Source organism: Triticum dicoccoides, chromosome 6B, assembly GCF_002162155.2.
Source record: "Triticum dicoccoides isolate Atlit2015 ecotype Zavitan chromosome 6B, WEW_v2.0, whole genome shotgun sequence".
Classification (NCBI taxonomy): Eukaryota; Viridiplantae; Streptophyta; class Magnoliopsida; order Poales; family Poaceae; genus Triticum; species Triticum dicoccoides.
Window position 1 is genome coordinate 512,899,347 of NC_041391.1, and position 23,394 is coordinate 512,922,740.

At 42.5% G+C, this 23,394-nt stretch overlaps 1 protein-coding gene and 1 pseudogene across 1 annotated transcript; one reads left to right on the forward strand and one right to left on the reverse strand.

The window, feature by feature from the left end:
• The window catches only part of LOC119321233, a 184,334-nt pseudogene that overhangs the window by 67,929 nt on the left and 93,011 nt on the right, over positions 1-23,394 (reverse strand).
• LOC119322532 (bifunctional dTDP-4-dehydrorhamnose 3,5-epimerase/dTDP-4-dehydrorhamnose reductase) lies at positions 10,807-14,735 on the forward strand. The gene is made up of 2 exons (XM_037596014.1): positions 10,807-11,434; positions 13,951-14,735. The coding sequence occupies exons 1-2, from the start codon at positions 10,985-10,987 to the stop codon at positions 14,401-14,403; spliced, it is 903 nt and encodes a 300-aa protein (XP_037451911.1). The 5' UTR covers positions 10,807-10,984; the 3' UTR covers positions 14,404-14,735.

The following is a 23,394-nucleotide window of genomic DNA, read 5'->3' on the forward strand; positions in this document are numbered from 1 at the left end:
GTCCACGGATGAAGAGAACCAATAGAAGAAGACGAGGACAGCTTCCAGGCCCCGGACATCCGGCCCCTGGAGCATCTACCCCAGACGTAGCCTAGCCGAAGCTACAGGCCCCGGACATCTGATGCACGGTGAACGGCTGGACATCGGGCTCACTCCCGGGAAATACGGCGCACCATCACAGAAGCTGAACCCCTCCAGCTCGGACATCTGGCTCATCCCACTAGAAATCCGGTGCCTCATCACAGAAGCTGAACCCCTCCAGCCCGGACATTCGGCCCGACAGCCCAGACATCCGGCTCGACGCCCAGACATCCGGCCTCCCCTATCTGCGCACAGTGTAGGGCCGAGCCCATGTACCCCCCTTCGCCTCTTAGACTATATAAACTCCTCCTCCACCCTCTTTCTAGGGTTAGCATTGTGACATCTCATACTTTGAGATAGAGCTTTGCTCATCCATCCCGATCTACTCCACCGCGAGGGACCGACACCTCTTCGGAAAAGATCCACTTTGGATTCAAGACCTCCTCTCGGAGAAGACCCACCTCAAGACCTCCTCACGGAGAAGAACCGGTTACCCTATGTATCGTCCCTTGTTGGATTCGGGTCTTGTATCTCTTTGTGTTTCGAGGATCTAGCATATGTGTGGCCATATTCTCATTGGTTGAGTGTTTTCTCTTGTGTTTCCCTCGTGTTCCCCTCGTTTCCCCTCTCATGTTCTTCATGTTCTTGGTAGGATTCCCTCCAAACGTGAAAGATCGAGCGTCTAGGGTTCTACCCTACATCATAGGGGCTTATAGTTTCGCCTCCTAACGTATTCACCTCAAGGGTGATGTCACCAATAATAACTCATGCTCACCCATATACAACTGGATATATGTGCCTAGATCTTTCCTCACCACATGATGCTTGCCAAAAGAGAAAATAAAAAGGAATGGGGAAGAATACTTTGAATCTTGCATAAAGTAAATACATAAAAGTAAAAGATAGGCCCTTCGCAAAGGGAAGCAGAGGTTGTCATGCACTTATTGTTTGTATGCCGAATCCCTTAATGCAAGAGAACGTCACGTTATATTTCCCCTTATGATAGCAACCTTTATTATGCAGTTCGTCGCTTTTATTACTTTGCCATCACAAGTTCGTATAACACTCAACTTCTCTTACACTAAATGATCCAACACATTTAGAAGCAATTTTTATTGCCTTATTGCACCGATGACAAATTACTTGAAGGATCTTACTCAATCCATAGGTAGGTATGGTGGACTCTCAAATAAGATTTTGGGTTAAAGGGTTTTTGGATGCACAAGTAGTATCTCTACTTAGTGAGGAATTTTTGGCTAGCAAATATATTGAGCAAGCACCACATTAGAAGGATCTGTGACAATATAACTTCTTTGCGAATATGAAGGACCATAAATCATTATGTTGTCTTCCTTGTCCAATATCAACAATTTTGTCATATAATATTTAATGGGGGCTCACAATCATAAAAGATGTCCAAGATAGTATATTTGCATGTGAATCTTCTCTTCCCTTATTATTTCTTTCATGAGTTGCATCATTGACCAATGCTATGTTTGTCAATCTCCAACAAATTTTACCTCTTATACTTTTCCTTATGTGATATCATTACTTACCATAAGATTAGCATATGATTTTTTTTCCATTTATTTTTATTTGATTGCAACAAAGAAGTAAAGAAAAAAAAACTCAAACTAAACTTTATTATATATCTCACACATGATTACAAAGATAGATAGATAGATAGATCACTAAGCAAGCACTTTAAAGCAGATCGAACTAAACTTTATTCAACTAAATCAAAGGATAACTAAAGATTGAACTAAAATAGGTAAAGGCAAAGATAGTGGTGGTGATGCGATACCGGGGCACCTCCCCCAAGCTTGGCACAAGCCAAGGGGAGTGCCCGTACCATGAACTCAAGTCTCCTTTGGTGGGGAAGATAATGATGATGGTGGTGATGAGGTAGTAGCGAGCTTATCCTTCGGCTTCCACGGTAGCGGTTCACCATCATAAGAGGAAGCGCGAGTCTCACGAGTCCTGCAACTGGCAGCTAACTCATACCTTTAAATCTCGCCTCATATTCAAATACTTGATCTTGGAGATTCATAGATTTGGCTTTGCAGAAAATTGATTTGCTCGTTGAGGGTGAAGAAAATGTCCTTCATGGGCCAACCATCCACCTTGTGATCACGGGTGAACTCCATAATCATGAGGTGATTGGCGCTGAGCCCACGTTCCACCATCCCCTTGCACTTGAAGACCTCCTGCTCCATGTCTTCGAGTCTGGCCTCCACGGTTCCCGTCTTCTTGGGCCCTTGGACATCGCAGATATGGAGCACCCCCTCACGCATCTCAATGGCTTGAGGGTGCTGCATCACCTCCCGCAAATACGGGTTGATGACCTTCTCAAAGAACTTGTCCTTGGAGGAGTTCAGAGCGGACATGGCGATCCAGATCTGTCAGAAAATAGCAAGAAAGAAGAACATAAGATTTATTTGCGATATGGTGGTCAATATGTTCGGGGGGGGTATATAAAGATTTTTTTATCTTGGAAAAAAGCAAACGGGAGGAAAACAGAGTCAGGAAGGTTCCTGAGGTGGGCACAACCCATCTGGGTGCGCTAGGCAAGGCAGGCGTGGCCTGGTGTCTTGTACCCTCCTTGGTTGCCTTCCTGGTTGTTTCTTATTTTCCTAATTTTTGTAATATTCCAAAACTGAGAAAAGATATTTTTATGGATTTTTCGGCGTCCGTTTACTTACCGTATCATGTACCTCCTATTTTTAGGATTTTGGAGTATTCCGGAAAGTTTCTTTTATGTGTTCCTCTGGTGTCATGGTTTGGATAATATTGCTTTCAAGATTATAGGCGTACCTGAGATATAGTGCTTAATTCTTTGCCCATTGACTACCTTCGGATAACCTCCTTGATGATATATTGTACTTCCCATTTAGAGAGAAGTTTTCCTGCAAAGAATCTGAAACGAGAGTTGTACAAGAGGACATATTCTCCCATCTTGAATTCCCACTTTTGGATTCTTTTATCATGCCATCTTTTAACTTTTTCTTTAAATAATTTTGCATTCTCATAAGCTTGGGATCTCCATTCATCTACTGAGCTAATATCAAATAATCTCTTCATCGGCAACTTTGAAATCATAGTTGAGTTCTTTAATTGCCCAATATGCTTTATGTTCTAACTCAAGAGGCAAATGACAAGCTTTTCCATAAACCATTTTATAGGGATACATACCCATAGGATTTTTATATGTTGTTCTGTAGGACCAAAGTGCATCACCCAATTTCTTAGACCAATTCTTTCGGGGCCTATTAACAGTTTTATGTAGTATTAGTGTTATTTATCTATTGCTAAGTTCAACTTGACCACTAGTTTGAGGATGATAAGATGATGCAATTCTATGGTTAACATCATATTTAGCAAGCATTTTATGGAAAACACCATGAATAAAGTGTGAACCACCATCAGTCATTAAATATCTAGGGACTCCAAACCTTGGAAAGATAACCTCTTTAAGCATTTTTAATGGAAGTGTTATGATCAACACTACTGGTTGGAATAGCTTCTACCGACTTAGTAACATAATCAACAACAACAAAAATATGAGTATACCCATTAGAGGAAGGAAAAGGTCCCATGTAATCAAAACCTCAAACATCAAATGGTTCAACATCAAGTGAATAATTCGTAGGCATTTCTTGACGCTTACCGATATTTCCAATTCTTTGGCATTCATCACAAGATTAAAAAAACTCACGAGCATCCTTGAAGAGAGTAGGCCAGATTGCAATACCAGATTGCAATACCTTATGAGCAGTTCTATCTCCCGCATGATGTCCTCCATAAGCTTCGAAGTGACATTTCCTAGGATTTGTTCCTGTTCATGCTCAGGTACACAATGTCTAATAATACCATCTACTCCTTCTTTACAAAGATGTGGGTCATCCCAAAAGTAATGTCTTAAATCATAGAAGAATTTTTTTTCTTCTGTTGGTATGTAAAACTAGGTGGTATATATTTAGTGACAATGTAATTAGCATAGTCAGCATACCAAGGAGTATTATGAGAAACATTTATTGCAGCTAGTTGTTCATCAGGAAAGCTATCATTAACAGGTAGTGGGTCATCAAGAATATTTTCTAACCTAGACAAGTTATCAGCTACGGGGTTCTCAACTCCTTTCCTATCAGTGATATGTAAATCAAATTCTTGTAGCAAGAGAACCCGCCTAATGAGTGTAGGTTTAGCATATTTCTTTTCCATAAGGTATTTTATAGCAGCATGATCACTATGGACAATTACTTTGGAATCAACAATATAAGATCTGAATTTATCACAAGCAAACACAACCGCTAAAAATTCTTTTTCAGTAGTAGCATAATTTCTTTGGGCACTGCCTAGAGTTTTGCTAGCATAATGAATAACATTTAATTTCTTGCCAACTCTTTGTCCTAGAACAACACCAACAACATAATCACTATCATCACACATAATTTCAAAAGGCAAGTTCCAATCAGGTGGTTGGACAATAGGTTCAGAAGTTAAGGCTTTCTTAAGTGTGTCAAAGGCTTCTACACAATCATCATCAAAAACAAATGGAACATCCTTTTATAAAAGATTAGTAAGAGGCCTAAATTTTTTAGAGAAGTCTTTAATAAACCTCCTATAGAAACCAGCCTGACAAGGGAAACTTCAAATACCTTTAATATCTTTAGGACATGGCAATTTCTCAATTGCATCAACTTTAGCTTTATCCACCTAAATACCTCATTCAGAAATTGTATACCCCAAGACAATGCCTTCATTAACCATAATGTGACACTTCTCCCAATTCAAAACATGATTAATTTGCTCACATCTCTGCAAAACTCGATCAAGGTTGCTCAAGCAATCATCAAAATAAGTTCCATAAACAGAAAAATCATCCATGAAAACCTCAACAATCTTTTCACAAAAATCAGAGAATATAGTAGTCATACATCTTTGAAAAGTAGCAGGTGTATTACATAAGCCAAAAGGCATACGTCTATAAGCATAAGTTCCAAAAAGGACAAGTAAAGGTAGTTTTGTCTTGATCAGGTTGTGAAACAGGTATTTGAGAAAAACCAGAATATCCTTTAAGAAAGCAAAAGTGTCTATGCTTAGATAATATTTCCAACATTTGATCAATAAAAGGCAGAGGGTAATGATCTTTTCTAGTTGCTTTATTTAGTTTTCTAAAACCAATTACCATTCTATAGCCAGTAACAATTCTTTGTGCAATACGTTCATTTTTATCATTAGGAACAACATTAATACCTCCCTTCTTAGGGACACAATGAACAAGACTCACCCATCTACTATCAGCTATGAGATATATTATACCTGCTTCCAGAAGCTTTAGTATTTCAGTTCTTACCACTTCTTTCATCTTAGGATTCAAACGATGCTGATGATCAACAACGGGTTTAGCATCAGGTTCCATATTAATCTTATGCTGACAGAGAGTGGGACTAATGCCCTTAAGATCATCAAGAGTATATCCAATAGCAGCATGGTGCTTCTTCAGATTTTTTAATAATTTTTCTTCTTCATGTTCTGAAAGGTTAGCACTAATAATAACATGATATATCTTTTTCTCATCAAGATAAGCATATTTCAAAGTGTCAGGCAATTGTTTCAATTCAAACACATGATCACCTTTAGGTGGAGGAGAACCTCCTAGAGTTTCAATAGGCAAACTATGTTTGAGCAGGGGTCGTTGTTTAAAGAAAATTTTATCTATTTCATTTCTTTCATGCATATGCATATCATTTTCATGGTCTAGCAAATATTGTTCTAGTGATCAACACGAGGCACGACAATAGAAGCAAGACCAATTATTTCATCCTTACTAGGCAATTCTTTCCTACGGGGTTGTCTATTAAACTTGAAAAAATTAAACTCATGAGAGTCATCACCAAAGCTAACACCGATAGTTTGTTTTTCACAATCTATTTTAGCATTAACGGTGTTCAAGAAAGGTCTACCAAAGATAATGGGACAAAAATCGTCTTGTGGGGAACCAAGAACTAGAAAATCAGTAGGATATCACACATGACTTCAACATCTCTAACAATCCCAAGCGGTGTGATGTTGTCTCTATTAGCAAGTTTAATAGTAGCATTTATGTCTTCTATTTTAGCAGGTGCTATGTCATTCACAATTTCTTGGTAAAGAGTAAAAGGAATAGCAGTTACACTAGCACCCAAATCACATAAACCATGATAGCAATCATCTCCAATTTTAACTGAGACAATAGGCATGTCAACTACAGGTCTATGTTTATCTTTTTCATCGGGTTTGGCAATTCTAGCAGCTTTGTCATAGAAGTAAATAACATGCCCATATATATTTTCTACCAGGAGATCTTTAACCATAGCAACACTAGGTTCCACTTTAATTTGTTCAGCAGGTTTAGGTGCTCTAATATGACTTTTATGAACCACAGTTGAAACCTTAGCATGTTCCTTTATCCTAACAGGGAAATGTGGTTTTTGGATATAAGTAGTAGGCACAACTGGATCAACATTATAGATAATAGTTTCATCTTTTGCTATGATCGGTTCTTTAATTTCTTCTTTAATAGGTGGGGTGATATTTAAACCACTTCTCCTTAGGGAGATCAACATCAGTAGCAAATGATTCACAAAAAGAGGCTACTATCTCATAGTCAAGTCCATATTTAGGGCTAAACTTTTGAAAAGCATTGGTATTCATAAAGGATTCAACACAATCAAACTTAAGCTTAATACCTGACTCTTTACCTTCTCGAGTTCCCAATCTTCAGAGTTGCATTTAATTTTTTCTAAAAGATCGCACCTGAATTCAATAGTCTTCTTCATAAAAGAACTAGTACAGGAAGTATCGAGCATGGATTGATCATCACGATAAAGCCGAGCATAAAAATTCTGAATGATAATTTCTCTCGAGAGCTCATGATTGGGGCATGAATATAACATTGACTTAAGCCTCCCCCAAGCTAGAGCGATACTTTCTCCTTTGAGGCAAAAAATTATATATGTAAATCCGATCACGATGAACTAAATGCATAGGATAATTCTTTTGGTGAAATTCCAATTTCAATCGATTCAAGTTCCAAGATCCTATACCATGTCAATGCTTTTACCTTAAAAGATAAAGGGAAATCCTTCTTCTTAGCTTCACCTCCGGGCAAACCTGTAAGCTTAAATAATCCACAAATTTCATCCACATAGATCAAGTGCATATCAGGATGTTCAGTTCCATCTCTTGCATAAGGATTAGCTACAGTTTTTCTATCACACACGAAGGAATTTCATAACCAATATTTTCTTTAGATGAAGTAGGTTGAGGGGCAACTAATTGTGCTTCCGGTCGAGGTGAAGATACCCCGAATGAACCCCTCAAAGGATTGTTTTCCATAGTAACAAGTAACAATAAATTTCAGCACACTACATAAAATTTTCCTTACCGATTTCCACTTACCAAGAGCGCTTCACTCCCCGACAACGGTGCCAGAAAAGAGCCTTGATGACCCACAAGTACAGGGGATCAATTGTAGTCCTTTTTATAAGTAAGAGTGTCGAACCAAACGAGGATCAGAAGGAAATGACAACTGGTTTTTAGCAAGGTATTCTCTGTGAGCATTGAAATAGTCGGTAACAGGTAGTTCGATAGCAAGATAATTTGTAACGGACAAGTAACGGTAACGGTAAATAAAGTGCATCAAGGTAGCCCAATCCTTTTGTGGCAAAGGATAGGCCAAAATGGTCTCTTATAATAAGCAAAGCGTTCTTGAGGGTACACAGGAATTTCACCATGTCACTTTCATCATGTTGGTTTGATTCATGTTCGCTAATTTGATAATTTGATATGTGGGTGGACCTGTGCTTAGGTGATGTTCCTACTTTAACAAACCTCCTACTTATGATTAACCCCCTCGCAAGCATCCGCAACTACGAGAAAAGTATTAAGATAAAAATCTAACCATAGCATTAAACTTTGGATCCAAATCGTTCCCTTAGAAGTAGCGCATAAACTAGGGTTTAAGCTTCTGTCACTCTAGCAACCCATCATCTAATAACTACCCCATAATGCATTCGCTTAGGACCAAATATGGTGAACTGCCATGTAGTCGACGTTCACATGACACCACTAAGGGAATCACAACATACATATCATAAAAATATTGACATATCAAGTTCACATGATTACTTGCAACATGACTTCTCCCGTGACCTCAAGAACAAAAGTAACTACTCACAAATTATAATCATGATCAAAATCAGAGGGGTATTAAATAGCATAATGGATATGAACAAATAACCTTCCACCAAATAAACCATATACTAATCAACTACAAGATGTAATCAGCACTACTAGTCACCCACATGCACCAATCTAAGGTTCCGGTAAAAAGATTGAACACAAGTGATGAACTAGGGTTTGAGAGGAGGTGGTGCTGTTGAAGATGTTGATGCATATGGCCCTCCTAGAGATGAGAGGGTTTTTGGTGATGACGATGGCTTCTATTTCCCCCTCCGGGAGGGAAGTTCCCCCGGCAGGATAGCTCCGCCGGAGGGAAAAAGCGCTCCTGCCCAAGTTCCGCCTCGAGACAGTGGCGCTTCGTCCTGAAAGTCCCCTGCTAATTTTTTCTAGGTCAAAGTGACCTATATACCAGAGATGGGCACCGGAGGTGGGCTGGGATGAGCACAACCCACCAGGGCACGCCTGCGGGGGCCTGGCGCGCCCTTGTGTCTTGTGCTCACCAGGTGCCCCCTCCGGCAGTTATTTGCGCCATTATTTTTTATATATATCAACATAATTCTTCGTGAAGTTTTAAATCATTTGGAGATGTGCAGAATAGGTAACTCTGGCGTAGCTTTTTCAGGTCCAGAATTCCAGCTGTCGGCATTCTTCCTCTTTGTGTGAACCTTGCATATTAGGAGAGAAAAGGCATTAGAATTACTCCAAAAAGCATTATTATGCATAAAAACATTATAAATAACAGTAGGAAATCATGATGCAAAGTGGACGTATCAGAGACCTCCTCCTACATCTCGCGAGCAGTAGAAGCATGCATGGGCGGCATCCCGAGGAGGGCCGGACAGGGGAAGCGTGCTCGGCCTGCCGGGGAACCTGAGCCTGCTCCGTGCAGGTGCTCAACCCGCCAAGGAACCTGAACTTGCTCACGCCAGTGCTCGTCTCGTTGGGGGACCTTTCCCTGCTCCATGTCGGTGCTCGTCCTGCCGGCGGACCTTTCCCTGCTTAGCGCCGCGAGTAGGAGGGGCGTGGCATGGGGAGGAAGAGGGTGTGGAGGCAGAGTAACACGACCACCCAGGAGAGTAGACTTGGCCAGTGCCTGCAGTGCATGAGTGTTAGCCGGTGGAGAGCCATGCGTGCCGACAGAGGCGAAGGACCCAATTGCAATCTTTATTTTGCTTGTAGGGGGCTTTATGCTATTTTGCAGGGACCTTATTGTAAATTCTACTACTGACTATTGGGCTCCACATTGAACCTGAAACGATTTATACGGGGTTTGTTCTGCCGACACACACGTCATCGTGTAAAAGCATTGTAAAAACGTTTTACGGTATCCCCTAAAACGATTTTACAAGACAAACTTTTATGGAATCTGCTAGAGATGCTTTGAGTGAGGAAGGGACCGGTTAAAAAGCGATGCGAGGCCGGGCTGTCGTGTCAACATGGCGAACGTCCATACTCCTTTTATTTCACCCTTTCATTTAAGCCTGGTCTGGAGGATTTGGGATATTCAAACATGTCCGGCCTAACGTTGGGGTTCGCGCCCTTAGGCCTCTGATCGAGGACATATGCCCAAGACGCCTCCAGGAGCTGCTTCTCGTACTCGAGAACGGGCTACGAGGAGCGGGGCGGCAGGTCATCCTCCTCTTGCAGGAGCTAGTCCCAGTTGGGATCGAATATGTTGCCCTCTTCATCGGCACGATCCTTCTTGGCGACAGACGATGCAATGAATGACGAGGGCTCTGACAACGTGGTGGCGACATGTCTCCACTTCAGCCGGGTTGGAGCCCCAGCTCTCGTCGGATCCGTCATTGCGATAGGGTTGTAGCACGTCAGAGCAATAGCTATCGAGATACCACATCATCCGGCTACTCGCGCTCTTCCTTCGTCATCTTCTTGTCCATCATGGCGAGGTGGCAGGCGGTGACGGTGGAATGGGCAATGGGGGTAGCGGCTAGAGTTTTTGAAGTGGAGCGAAGGAAGAGTGAGTAGGGAAGGACCAGTTAAAAAACGATATGGGGCCGGACATCGGGGACTACGTGGTAGTTGTTCGAACTCCCCCACTCTACCCCTTGATTTGAGATGGCCGGGGTAAGGCCTAAAGTAGGGATCTGTGGCAGTTGTCCAAAATTTTCTACTCCATCCTTCAGTTTGAGACGGCCAAACACGCCTGGCCTAAAGCAGGGATTTGTAACAGATGTCCAAACTCCCCTACTCGACCTCTCAAATTAAGACGGCGAGACACGTCTCACCTAAAGTAGGGATCCGCGATGGATGTCCAAACTCCCCTGCTCTATCCCTCAAATTAAGACGGCCGGACACGTCTCGTCTAAAGTAGGGATTCACGCCCTCCCATTAGGCCTCCCCTCCAACCACAAAATCACGTGGGCAATACAAAAACCGAAGAAGCTTAATTAGCAGTTTAACTCACTCAAACAGCCTGTCGTCGTCGGTGGATGGCATCCCCCTTGCAATGCGAAGCGAATGCACAACCCAATAGGGATCACGGTGGACCGGACAGCGCTGCAGCGTCACCGTCGGTGCTCCGTCACCCGGGATCACCCGCGGGGACAGAGAATATCAGCCCGCCTCCCTATTATAATCCCGCCCCAATCTCGTCTCCATCTCGATCTCGCCACCACTCCCCCATTTCCACTCCCCTCCCGGATCTCGCCAATTCGCCATGGCGGTCTCCACCAACGGCTCCTCGCCGCCGGCGCTCAAGTTCCTCATCTACGGCCGCACCGGCTGGATCGGGGGCCTCCTCGGCAAGCTCTGCACCGCGCAGGGCATCCCCTTCGCCTACGGCGCCGGCCGGCTCGAGAACCGCGCCCAGCTCGAGGCCGACATCGACGAGGTCGCGCCCACCCACGTCTTCAATGCCGCGGGCGTCACCGGCCGCCCCAACGTCGACTGGTGCGAGACCCACCGCGTCGAGACCATCCGCGCCAACGTCTGCGGCACGCTCACGCTCGCCGACGTCTGCCGCGCCCGGGGCCTCGTGCTCATCAACTACGCCACGGGCTGCATCTTCGAGTACGACGCGGGCCACCCGCTCGGCTCGGGGGTCGGGTTCAAGGAGGAGGACACCCCCAACTTCGTTGGATCGTTCTACTCCAAAACCAAGGCCATGGTATGCCACGTACCCATTCTCCCTTGCTTTAAGCTCCGGTTGTCCGAAGAATTCTCTCTAGAATGGCAAAGTGGAAGTAGATCGGAACCGCTTTGCTCGATTTATAATGTTAATGCCTGATTGCACGCTGAAACTTTGAAATGAGGGGTGTGATCATGGAGGGAAATGTGGCTCGCCAGTGATTGAGATTCCATTGATCTGTATGTAGTTAAGAAGGCCTTAAGAGAGATTTGGAAATTTGCAGGGACCATCGTTTGGTTAGATCCGCCATGCTTTGCTGAATACCCCTAATTTATCGGTCATCGTCACGTTGGAGATGTGATCATGGTGTTAGCTTGGGTTGTCTTAATTTAAATAAAGTCAATGAAATCATGCTTACTTATGGGATCAAGTTATAGGGTCTAATTGAATTGTCGGAGTACTCTAATTGGTTTTGCCCATCCATGCACGCTAGTTCCGTGTTTTGATAATTGCATGCTTCTTTGAATTTGTGCCGCCCACTTCCTAGAGCTTTACCAATTTTTATTATGCAAAGAAATTAGCAACTTCCGTCGTATAAACATCCTGCATTGATTATTTCTGTTACTAGATCTTTGTCATGTTTTGTGCTCAGGTGATTGTTGACAAAGTCATTTCATCTTATTTTAGAATGTTTGCTGTAAGCCTGTAATAGTGTTGTAAATTTGTCATTTAAATTCTTGAATCGCAATTTAAGTATAATACACTCAAAACCAACATGATCTGATATAACTTAGCACATTTTATGGAGAATGGTCCATTGTGCTACTGCTACCCTGGTTGGATAAAAGGACAAACATGGACTACTATACATTAAAAAATTGCAATAAAAATGGACCAACTGAATTTTTACGCTGGGCGAAAATTGCACTCCCTCCGTCCCAAAATAAGTGTCGCTGGTTTAGTATAAATTTGTACTAATTAGTGTCGCTGGTTTGGTACAAATTTAGTATTAATTTGTACTAATTAGTACAAATTTATACATGATAGTAACGAAATGAGTGATGTTAGGCCCGGGCAACTAAAAGAGTGATGTTAGGCCCAAGCAAGAGTCTAGTTATTGGGCATAACCTCATGTTTTATTGTTTGCGGTGTGCTTTTGGCCTGTAGGTAATTAAAGTTAAGACACTTGGGCTTGCAGTACGGAAGTGTGGTTATTATCCAAGAGAGTTCACAAAATGACAAGTATGTCTTCTGTGAACTGCTTGAATGCCATGAGCACCTATCTTGGAAAGCAGGTGCTTATTTGGAAAGCGAAAGATGCCCTTGTTAGCCGGCCCTTGTAAAACTGGATTCCTTTATTTTTACTTGATAGTGCCACACAAAATATAAGCAGTTCAAGTATTTGCACTTGAATGTACATCGTTTGGATAGACTGGTTATGTTCTGGAACTTAAGGAAAGAACTAAACAGCAATGTAGGCATGCAATTGTAGATATTATTCGAGAAACTCTGTTTCTTTCATGTTGCTTTCTTTCAGTGTTCTCTTTTGTGCTACATCATCTTCATATGGACGAGTGGATCGTTCATTTTGTTTTGATAGTGGCTGAAATTTAATGTGGTGACATATATATAACGTCATATAACACCACAGGTGATATTCGCAGAGGACAATTGTTAAGATACCATTGCTATTAAAGGAACTAACTGGAGTGGGAGAATGGTTCATATGATAAACAGACTGTATGTTTTTCAGAGATGATGTCTTTTGGTGTCACATGGGTGCATAACAATTACTCCCTCTGTCCCATAATGTAAGACGTTTTTCGGCACTAGCATAGTGTCAAAAAACATCTTACATCATGGGACGGAGGGAGTAGTTCAAAACAACTAAAATTGCACCGGTTAGACTTCATAGCTTAAAATCGATAGTTTCATCACATATGCACACGGACGAATCATGAAGTCTAACCGAATGTATACCTTATTTCTCAGTCATCGTATAAATAACAAAACCCGTCAAAATCAAATTCAAAATTTGACAAAATTTTAGTGTCATATAGATTCAGATTTTCGAAAAGAGTGATAACTATCCAATATATGGCCATTGCATTAGCCAGCCATACTAATCTTCTTGTTTGGCATCAACTGTAACATGAAAAGACTGTTAATATTCTGCATTCTACTTAGCCAAATTCATCCTTGATTAATCATCATGATTTACCAATAGGTCTTACTTCCAAAGAAATTAGCGTTGGACCTTAAAATGCTCAACTTACTATCCGTTGAATATTATCATAGGTATTTATGAATATTATCATAGGTATTTATGTTAACGAAAAGTTTCTACATAGGCAAAGCTCGAATAGGCAGATCTACAACTCAAAAGAACACCTGATATAATCTCACAGCAAGCAGATTTTGGTGAAAATAACGCGGTTAATTGTGCCATTGTCCATATGTGTGCGCATTACCATTATTTTCATGATAGTTTGCTACTTTTAATTATGTTATTAGAAGAAGTATTTCACGGTGAAGCTAACATTTACCTCTAATAGGTTGAAGAACTGCTGAAAAACTACGAAAACGTGTGCACCCTTCGTGTAAGGATGCCTATTTCATCTGATCTGTCCAATCCCCGCAATTTCATCACAAAGATCACCCGGTATGATAAGGTTGTGGATATCCCAAATTCAATGACAATATTGGATGAACTTCTTCCCATCTCAATCGAGATGGCGAAGAGAAACCTCACCGGAATCTGGAACTTCACTAATCCTGGTGTGGTGAGCCACAATGAGATACTGGAGATGTACAGAGATTACATCGACCCGAACTTCTCCTGGAAGAACTTCAACTTGGAGGAGCAAGCCAAGGTCATAGTAGCACCGAGGAGCAACAATGAACTTGACACTGTTAAATTGAAGACGGAGTTCCCAGAACTTTTGTCAATCAAGGATTCGCTGATCAAAAACGTTTTCAAACCAAATCAGAAGACATCCAAAGCTTGACAAACGAAGCAGTCTGCACAGAGCCTTATGTTGATGTTATTTGTTCGACATACATTTATATCGCTCTCCGGTGCTAATCCAATAAGCATGCATGGTGTTTTATTCCGCCCCTGTCCGCGCGCAGGCATTGTTGTAGTTTCTCGTAGGAAGTCACACCCATTGTCATTATCAGATTGTTACACAGAACACTCTACATGGTGTTACTATTGTATCCTATGAATACGGTGGGAAATGGACCAAGTGAGGAGCAAGTTCCTCTGTTGTATTGTATCACATAACTGGAGTATATCATTTTTATAAAGTTCAGTAGGAGATTGCTTTGGACCCTGCAATATGTTGTTGCCTGCTAGTTCGTTCCTAATAAATTGAGGCCTTCTTTGGTTCGTACGAATTTTGTAGGGATTCTAGAGGATAGGAATTTTGGAGGGAAAAAAACTATGCTTTGAAGCCCTTTGGTTTGTAGGAATGAATTCCTATTCCTATCATATGCATTAAATAACACGTCTTTCTCAGTTTGTATGGTTTTTTCTAGAGTTAAATACACTACAGGTGCCCTAACTTTGTCCGGCGCGGTCATTTTGGTGCCTAAACTTGAAAAATACACAAAAATGATGTTGTAACTTGTCTGGACGTTCAAATACGGTGCCTCTAGAGGTATGCCGCCGTATCAAGTGCCCGTGGGGCATGTCAGCGTGTCGCTGGGCCACATGTCAGTGGTTGCCTACGCGCGCTGTGAGCTATGCATGTTTTTTTTTACAGGAATGCCTCTGAATTTTAATTAATTCTCGCAAAATATACCCCTTGATTTTAATTAATACTCGCAAAAAATACCACGAAGTCAGCGTACAAGGACTTCGAACATGGGTTATGTCGTTGCCTGACAATCGAGCGGACCAGGCGGCCACGGTCTGATTTGCGCTTAATTATCAGCAAGCAGTTTATATAGATGATTGCACGTATCGCTCTGCATATGCTTCTACTGGAGCAATTTTCTTTTTATTTATTCCAAGTTACTATCTTGTCTTTCTTCGAGTGATGTTTCTGTTTAGTTTTCATGATACATAAATTTTTCCATGTGAAAAAATAAAATAATTATCAATATATAATTTTGTTTATTTGTATCTCTATTCTATTTCCATTATAGTGTACTTTCAAGAGATAAACACAATTTTTTTCTAAAATTGATGTGGAATTAAAGAGTTGAACGTATATTAAAAACATGGTGAGCATATTTTGAAAGACACGTTCACGTTCATTTTTTATTTTCATATTATTTTAGAAAATGTTCACCGTGTTTTCTGAAAATGTTGAATGCGTATTAAAAAATATTGTGTAATATTATTCTTAAATTTCTACAAACACGCTCATGTTAGTACATTTCTGGAATTTATTATTGTCACACAATAATATTTAATACACGTTGAACAGTTTTTAAAATACAATATTGTCAATTTTCAATAATTGTGTATTTTAAAAATAGAATGAAGATACACAATAATTGTTCGTGCTTATGGTCCTCAATGAAGATGCATAAATTCACACAATAATTTTTAATATATGTTCAACTTTTTATGTCCACATAAATTTTAGAAAATTTTCATGTTTATCTCTTCAAGGTACACAATAATGAAAATAGAGGAAAGATATAAAATAAACAATAATTGCAGATTGATAATTATTTTATTTTTCCATATAGGAAAATTTATGTATCATGAAAATTGAATAGAAACTTCACTCGAAAAATATGTGCAAAGCGATACGCGAAATCGTGCATATAAGTTGCTAACTAGCAGTTAAATGTAAACCAAAGTGTGGCCTCTTGGTCCACTTGTTTGCTAGGCAAGCAGGATGTCCGTGGTTTGAATTCTCTTCATGCCGGCTTGTGTTTATATTTTTGTGAGAATTAATTAGAGTACAAACGCGTTTCCGTAAAAAAAAACACCTTGCGTACAGCATGCGTAACAATTTTTTTTCAAGAATTAACTAAAGTTCAGGGGCATTTATGTAAAAAAAACTACACGCACAGCTCACAACACGCCCGCAGCCACTGACATGTGGCCCAGCGATACACCGACATGCCCCACGGGCACTTGATACGGCGGCATACGTCTAGAGGCACCATATTTGAACGCCTAGACAAGTTACAGCATCATTTTTGTGTATTTTTCAAGTTTAGACATCAAACTGACCGTGCCGAACAAGTTAAGGCACCTGTAGTGTATTTAACTCTTTTTTCTATTCCTATGATATTCCTACATCCTATGAACAAAAGAGGCCTGAAGTTTTTTCCAACATGGGATTGTACTGACCGTCGACATTTGGGGGATGTGCATGCATCCATTAGTCAGCTGCAGGAACAATTGTTGCGTAGAAGGATCAAATATAATGTCCCGTCATCTTTGTCGGCACCGAGAAGTTAGCAACCTGTACGTGCCAAAGGATGGTTTGGTAGGCTGCATCAGGTCCAGCCAGGCCGCGCAAAAGGAAATCGGTATGTCTGATTGCCTAGGCTGCATCTAAAACCTGACCCGCATGAACCTCAAAGCCGGTCTGGGCCCGGCTCTTGAGGAACGGCTGAATCGGCTGTTTTTTGCAAGCGCGGGAGACGCGGGACGTCTCATAACTCCCTCGCTCCTTACCATCACCACCCTTGACAGTTCACACGCACTCTCTCCCCCTTCCCTCACGTCTCGTTCGGTTTCTTCGATGGCAGAACCATCGTCTAGACGCGCCCCACCCTCTCCGGTCATCATCGGCAGCAATCGCATCCAGGAGAGGTGGATTGCTGGCCTCGCCGCCTCCGGACGGGATCTCGCGGCGGCAATCCGTGTGGCCTCTCTGTTCTACACCATGCCGCCGCCATAGACTAATGCAGCGCTGTTGCTCACTCCGGCTCCGCCACCGGAGCCGGAGCTCCTCTTCTCTGGCTCAATGACGGCGGGTATTCAATACCCGCCGGCTTCATCATTTGCCGGCCACTCTTATGGGGGGTATTTTTACCCCCATTCGAGGGTTTTCTCCCCTGCGTCCGGTGCAAGGGGAGGGGAGCTCGAGGAGGCCGGGCTCCTCGTCCAGCCAGCGCGCGAGAGGTCGACGACAGCGGCCATCGGAATGGCCGATTCTTCTTCTTCTTCGGCGGTGACACCCCTCTTCCCGTCGGGGTTTTCTCCACGGCCAGTGTACACTCCACTGGCACCCCCACGGTAAGCTCCCCTGATCTCTCCCTTGCTTTGTAGTTAGGGTTCTTAGGGTAGATTAGATTGTGGATAGTGGATTCCATCCGATTCGATTTGATTCGAGCGGATTCGATCTGAATCCACTGTTTTGGGGATGAATTTGTGTGCATGCCGATCATGTTGATGCTGTTCTTGCTGTTAGTATTGAATGCTAGTGTCTGATTAGATTGATGACGGCGGATGCTACTTTGTTCACTCCAAATGGTACTGTTCATGTTGTTCATGTTGTTCTTGCTGCTGTTCTTAGCATTGATCTTGCTAGTGTTAGTTTTTCTTGCCACATTGTTAGTTTGTTCACTCCACATTGTTGATGTTGTTGTTCTTAGCATTGCTCTTTTTGTGTAATGATGTTCTCCATAGGATGATCAACATATACTTGTGTAGTGATGCTGCTGTTCTTACCATAGTGTGTATGATGTGCAAGTGTGTTGTTGGATATGTTCTTGTTGTTCTTAGGCTATGAATGCATGATCAACATAGGACATTGCATGTGCATGGTAGTAGGACATACCTGAATGCCAAAAATAGTAGTAGGACACACATGATCAAAGTAGGACAATGCATGTGCATGTGCATTTGGAATGATATGATAGCACTAACCATTACTTGCTCTGATCGTTGTTGGCTCTAATTATTGGTAGCTTTGATCAATGTTAGCATTGATCTTTGCTAGCACTGATCAGTGTTAGCATTGATCATTTTGCTAGCACTGATCGTTGTTAGCATTTATCATTGCTAGCATTGATCATTGTTAGCTTTGATCAGTGTTAGCATTGATTAGTGTTGGCAATGATCTAACACTGACCAGTGATCACTGATGATTGCTAGCTATGATCATTGGCATTTGCACTACCAATGATCATCTTTCATTGTTGCTAATTGTCATCCACCTTGCTGGCAAGATAATCAAGACAGAGTGGGACAAAGCCGACGGAGGAGCTCCGATTGTTGTTGATGCAGAGGGTGCGGAGGACCTCAGCCAGTGGCTAAAGAGGGCGGTGGTGCCTGTAAGGGTGGAGTACATGAGCATGCCGCTCGGTGCTGACACTAGGCCAAGGACGGGCCACAAGGAGGGTGCACGAGAACCTATCAGGTTCTACATGCAGATCCATGACCAAGAGGACATCGCCATGCTCGTCATCTCGCCTGCCTTCAAGCTGGTGATGAAGCAAAGAACTTTCGTTACTTTAGGTGGATGCAACATTATTGTACAAACTAAAATCCACCGCCCTAACAAGTCACTAATGGGAAAATAAATTTTTGAGTCTCTCGCGACTTGATGTTTCAAAAAAATTCAGCTTTTGCGGAGACTTTGTCATTTAGGCTTAGACGCTTGCGGTGATCAGCACGCCATTCATTGTTGCGCTAGAGAACGTCAGACCTCATTACCTTGAGAACACTTGCCTCCAGAACAAAGAACCCGACCAATTTAATCTCAGATGTGCTGCCTCAGTAGTCGATCATATCAATTTCTGTACGATGGAGATCAAGGTATTCGAATAAGATTGTTATAGTGCAACACATTTTTCACTTTCAGGTCTTTTTTATCTGCAAAAGAAGAGAACATATTAGAGCAGCTGGTTGTATAAGATTGTCGTGTCATCAAGAGGCACCAATATCATTCGCTCATACGATAGGGTTGGCTCTAAGGCTATTGATATTTTTTCACACACTCTCTCTCTTTCTCTTTCCTCTCATTTACCTAGGAGCACGTGAAGAGTTTGGGCATTTGTTGCCTTCCACTATGTGGCCAATGCCATATTTCTCAAAAGTATGCCACATAATACACGTCGATGTAAAATTAAAAGATTTTGGCACCGCTCTAGCGATGTGAGAGAGTTGGCACCGCAGTGCACACAGACCCACATGTATAACAAATCAATCAAACCAACTACACCAGCCTCTCCCTCTCCCAAACAAGTGTTTTTTATTGCCTCAGTCCTCTCCCTCTCCCATGCAACTGTTTTTTCATCCCTTGAGTTAATTTTGCACCGGAACAAAGTAGGTGGTCCAGATTGGGGCACCATGTGAGCAATGGAGGGCCTCGATGCCAAATGCATCAGAAGTGAATTTGGCACGGGTTTGGCCTACATAGTGGAGGGCCGTTATAGCGCACTTTGTACTAACTCGTATTTAATGTAAAATCTTGACCATAGATTTACCTAAGAAAATGCCAATGCATGTCACCAAAAATTATACCATTTGAAATTATGTTCAAATACGAATCCAACGATATAGTTTTTAGTGACATGCATTAACATTTTGTTAGTTAAATCTATGGTCAAATTTTGATACTACAAAATACGAAGAGTAAACCAGGGAGGTAGTACTTGCTCTTAGGCTAACCATAGAGTTACTAGTCTAAGTTACTTGCGACTATGACTAGCCTAGGCTACTAGTAGTACAACAAGAAAACGATGCAGGTGATCACGTGAGAAAAAATAGCAAAAAGATTTCTTTCGGTGCAGTGCGTAGATGCAGTTTTGAATACTACACTTGTCATCATAATTTGGGAAAATTACGAAAAATTGAGTTACGTTGTGATTACCATTTACTAATAGGAAAGAGGTTTCACATCGATGAGTAGCTTCTCCGTGCACGTAAAGCATGTAAGGAATCCAACAACTTGATCTAGATTGGGGCCAATAGATTTTATTGCCAAGATCTTCATTGTGCGCACAGACTGGGTCAAACTTGTGAGAATCATTTTCTGGATGACAGTCATAAATACATCAAGAAGAAATTTAAAAAAGTGAATTTCAAGAAGACGGAGAAGAAGATGAGTGTTGTACCTGAACGATTACAGATCCAATAAAGTGTTCGGGGATTTTGGCAAACGAGTACACCAACGCTGTCAATTTCGGCGCGTCAATGACCTTGATTTTTTGGACCTTCTAGATCAGATACAAGCAATCTCTCAAGGAAAGGCGCATTCTCAATGACCATAACATGGAGTAGCTGGAGTGGTCTCTTCCCAATTGATGTCTTATTATGGGGCCAGCAAGACACATAAATCCATCAGAGATTCGTCGAGGCGATGTGGAGGCTAATGAACCCGTGGATCTGCCAAAGACGAAGGTACTCGAGTGCAGTATAGCTGCGGAGCAGATGCTCCATAGCCTTCTTCGAGATGCCAACGTTGAAGAGGTCGAGCTGCTTGAGTTGAGGGAGAAGAAGGGCAGGCTCGACATTAATCTGGGGAAAATAGCAGGAGCTGAAGTTGGCACGACGCAACGTTGGCATGAGGCAGAGCGCGGACGGCGGCAGAGAGCAACATCGTCCAGCTTCAAACCTGAGTTCCTCGAGCTGATCTAGGGCGAGGGATAAGAACCACTCATCGAACTTGGCTTGGACCTTGCAGTTGGTACTGAATATGCAGATGTCAAGGCGTCTAGCTGGCCTAGGGTGCGATGAAAGGATCTTGGAGACTACGGCCATGCGTTTGCAACCCTCGTCGTAGAGGCAGCTGTCGACGGTGAGGTTGAGGGGGACACGGCGCCAGAGGGGGCGCCACCACCGAGAGAGCAGGGTGGTCCACATGGTAGATTTTGTGGGGAGGAGGCCGATGATGACGAGCATGATGTCGTCAGGGAGGCTGCTGATGAAGTCCAGGCTCGCCGGATGTGGTTTTGGCTCGAGCCGCCTCCGCTTGTTGGCTGCCTCGCTGTCCATCTCAGCCGGCAGCGACGCCAGTGTACATGTGTGCTGGGTGTGCGCGAGTGCGTCCTTGTGTGCATGCTGCCGCGTAGTGGTGAAGTGTGCGCGAGTGCATCCTTCATGCGGAAGAAGTGGGCCCTCAATTTACTAGCATCCGGGGTGCTACCGCGAGTGGTTTCAACTTTGTTTACTTCACCGCGTGTCAGATGTGCCTCTAGTTTACTTATTTTCACCTACTGCCACATGGGCCAACACACAAAGATAGAGAACGCGAGCTGACAAGGCAGCATGTGGACTGGTTGACCGGTCAACTAAACAATATACAGAGCTATACACTGACACAATGGCTGTATAATCCCTTGATATAGAGAGATCGAGTGAGAGGGGAGGCCCGTGAGAGATATATAGTAGAGAGAGAGAAGAGCTACTCCCTCCGTTCAATAATGTAGTGCCTATATTTTTTTAAAGTCAAACTTTTGAAACTTTGACCAAGTTTATAAAGAAATTACTTATATCTACAATGCCGAAGATAAATGATAGTATGGAGTAAGTACATGTTGTGATGCATCTAATGATGGTTCGAGATGTAAATGTTTTTCTCCACATATACCTGGTCAAACTTTTCTGAGGTTTGACTTTCCAAAACATCCATATGTTTATGGACGTGAGAGAGTACCTAACTAGAGAGAGAGATTGTGTGTGAAATAGAAAGAGTGAGTGAAAAAAGTGTGTGTGCGTGTGTGAAAGAGACAAGGACAACACACGATAAAGTAGAGAAAAAGCGTGTGTGTCTTATGCAAACATATCACACATGCATCTTCGACAGTGGAAGTGGGGCGAGGAGATAGTGTTTGGTTGTTTGCAACCGAGAGAGAAAGACCCCTAGCACGTGGCCAAGAGAGGTCTGGCAAACAAGGGAGAGAGGTCGAGAGAGACGTGTGGAGAAAATGCAGATATGGGGAGGAGAGAGTGTATGTTTGTGACAGAGAGATCCCCTGGAGATCGTGATGGGACTACATGGGTGGGAGATCGAGTGACAAGGTGTGTGCACGATAGAAGATACCCCGATGGATATCGAGATAGACGTATGGATGGAAGGAGACAATACGTGTGTTCCTGACGGCTAGTGAGAGATAGTCATACTTAGGGAGGGAGTGTGTGTGCCTATGATGGAGTGAGGGATTATGGTACTTAGGGGGGTGCGTGTCACATAGAGAGATAACAAGGGCGGAGAGTGTGAGATGGGTCTATGTAGCGCGAGCGAGATATGTGTATGTGTGAACCAGGGAGATATAAAGTTTGAGAGAGATAGAGGAGCCCCGATACGGCTGAGTGGTGCATCAAAGAGCTGAGAGGGGGAAATAGATACTCCATCCATTCGATAATGCAATACATATAATTTTTTTATAAGTCAAACTTTGGAAACTTTGACCAGGTTTACACAAATATTATTTATATCTACAATACCAAAGATACATCATACGAAACTACATCTCATGATGAATCTAATGATATATGTTTTCCGTTCTAGATGTAAATGTTTTTCTCCACGTACATGGTCAAACTTTGTGATGTTTGACTTTTCAATAAATCTATATGCTATGGACCAAAGAGAATGCCTAAGTCGAGAGAGATCAAGTGTGTGTGAAGGAGAATGAGTGAGTGTGCAGAGAGAGAGAGAGAGTGAAAGAGAAAGGGACAACAAACAATAAATTAGAGAGTGTGTGTGTGTTCGTTTCTTATGCAAACATATCATGCATGCATCTTCGAGATAGAAAAGCGAGGTGAGGGGATACACGAAGATAGCTAGTGTGTGATTGTTTGCAACAAAGAGAGACACCCCTATAGCACATGTCCAATAGAGGTCTGGCCAACAAGGGGCAAAGGTCGAGAGGGACACATGGAGAAGATGGATGCATGGGGAGGGAGAGAGGGTGTGTTTGTGATAAAGAGATCCCCTCGAGATCGTGAGGGGACTATATGGGTGGGAGATCGAGAGACGAGGTGTGTGTGCGATAGAAAGATGCCCCGAGAGAAATCGAGATAGACCAAGTGAGGGGAAGAGACAATGCACATGTTTGTGATGGAGACTAAGAAT

Excerpts from the sequence above, each read along its gene's own strand:
- LOC119322532 (XM_037596014.1), top strand. The coding sequence starts at position 10,985 with ATGGCGGTCTCCACCAACGGCTCCTCGCCGCCGGCGCTCAAGTTCCTC. Across the intron at positions 11,435-13,950 it reads ACTCCAAAACCAAGGCCATG|GTTGAAGAACTGCTGAAAAA; the intron begins GTATGCCACGTA and ends TACCTCTAATAG.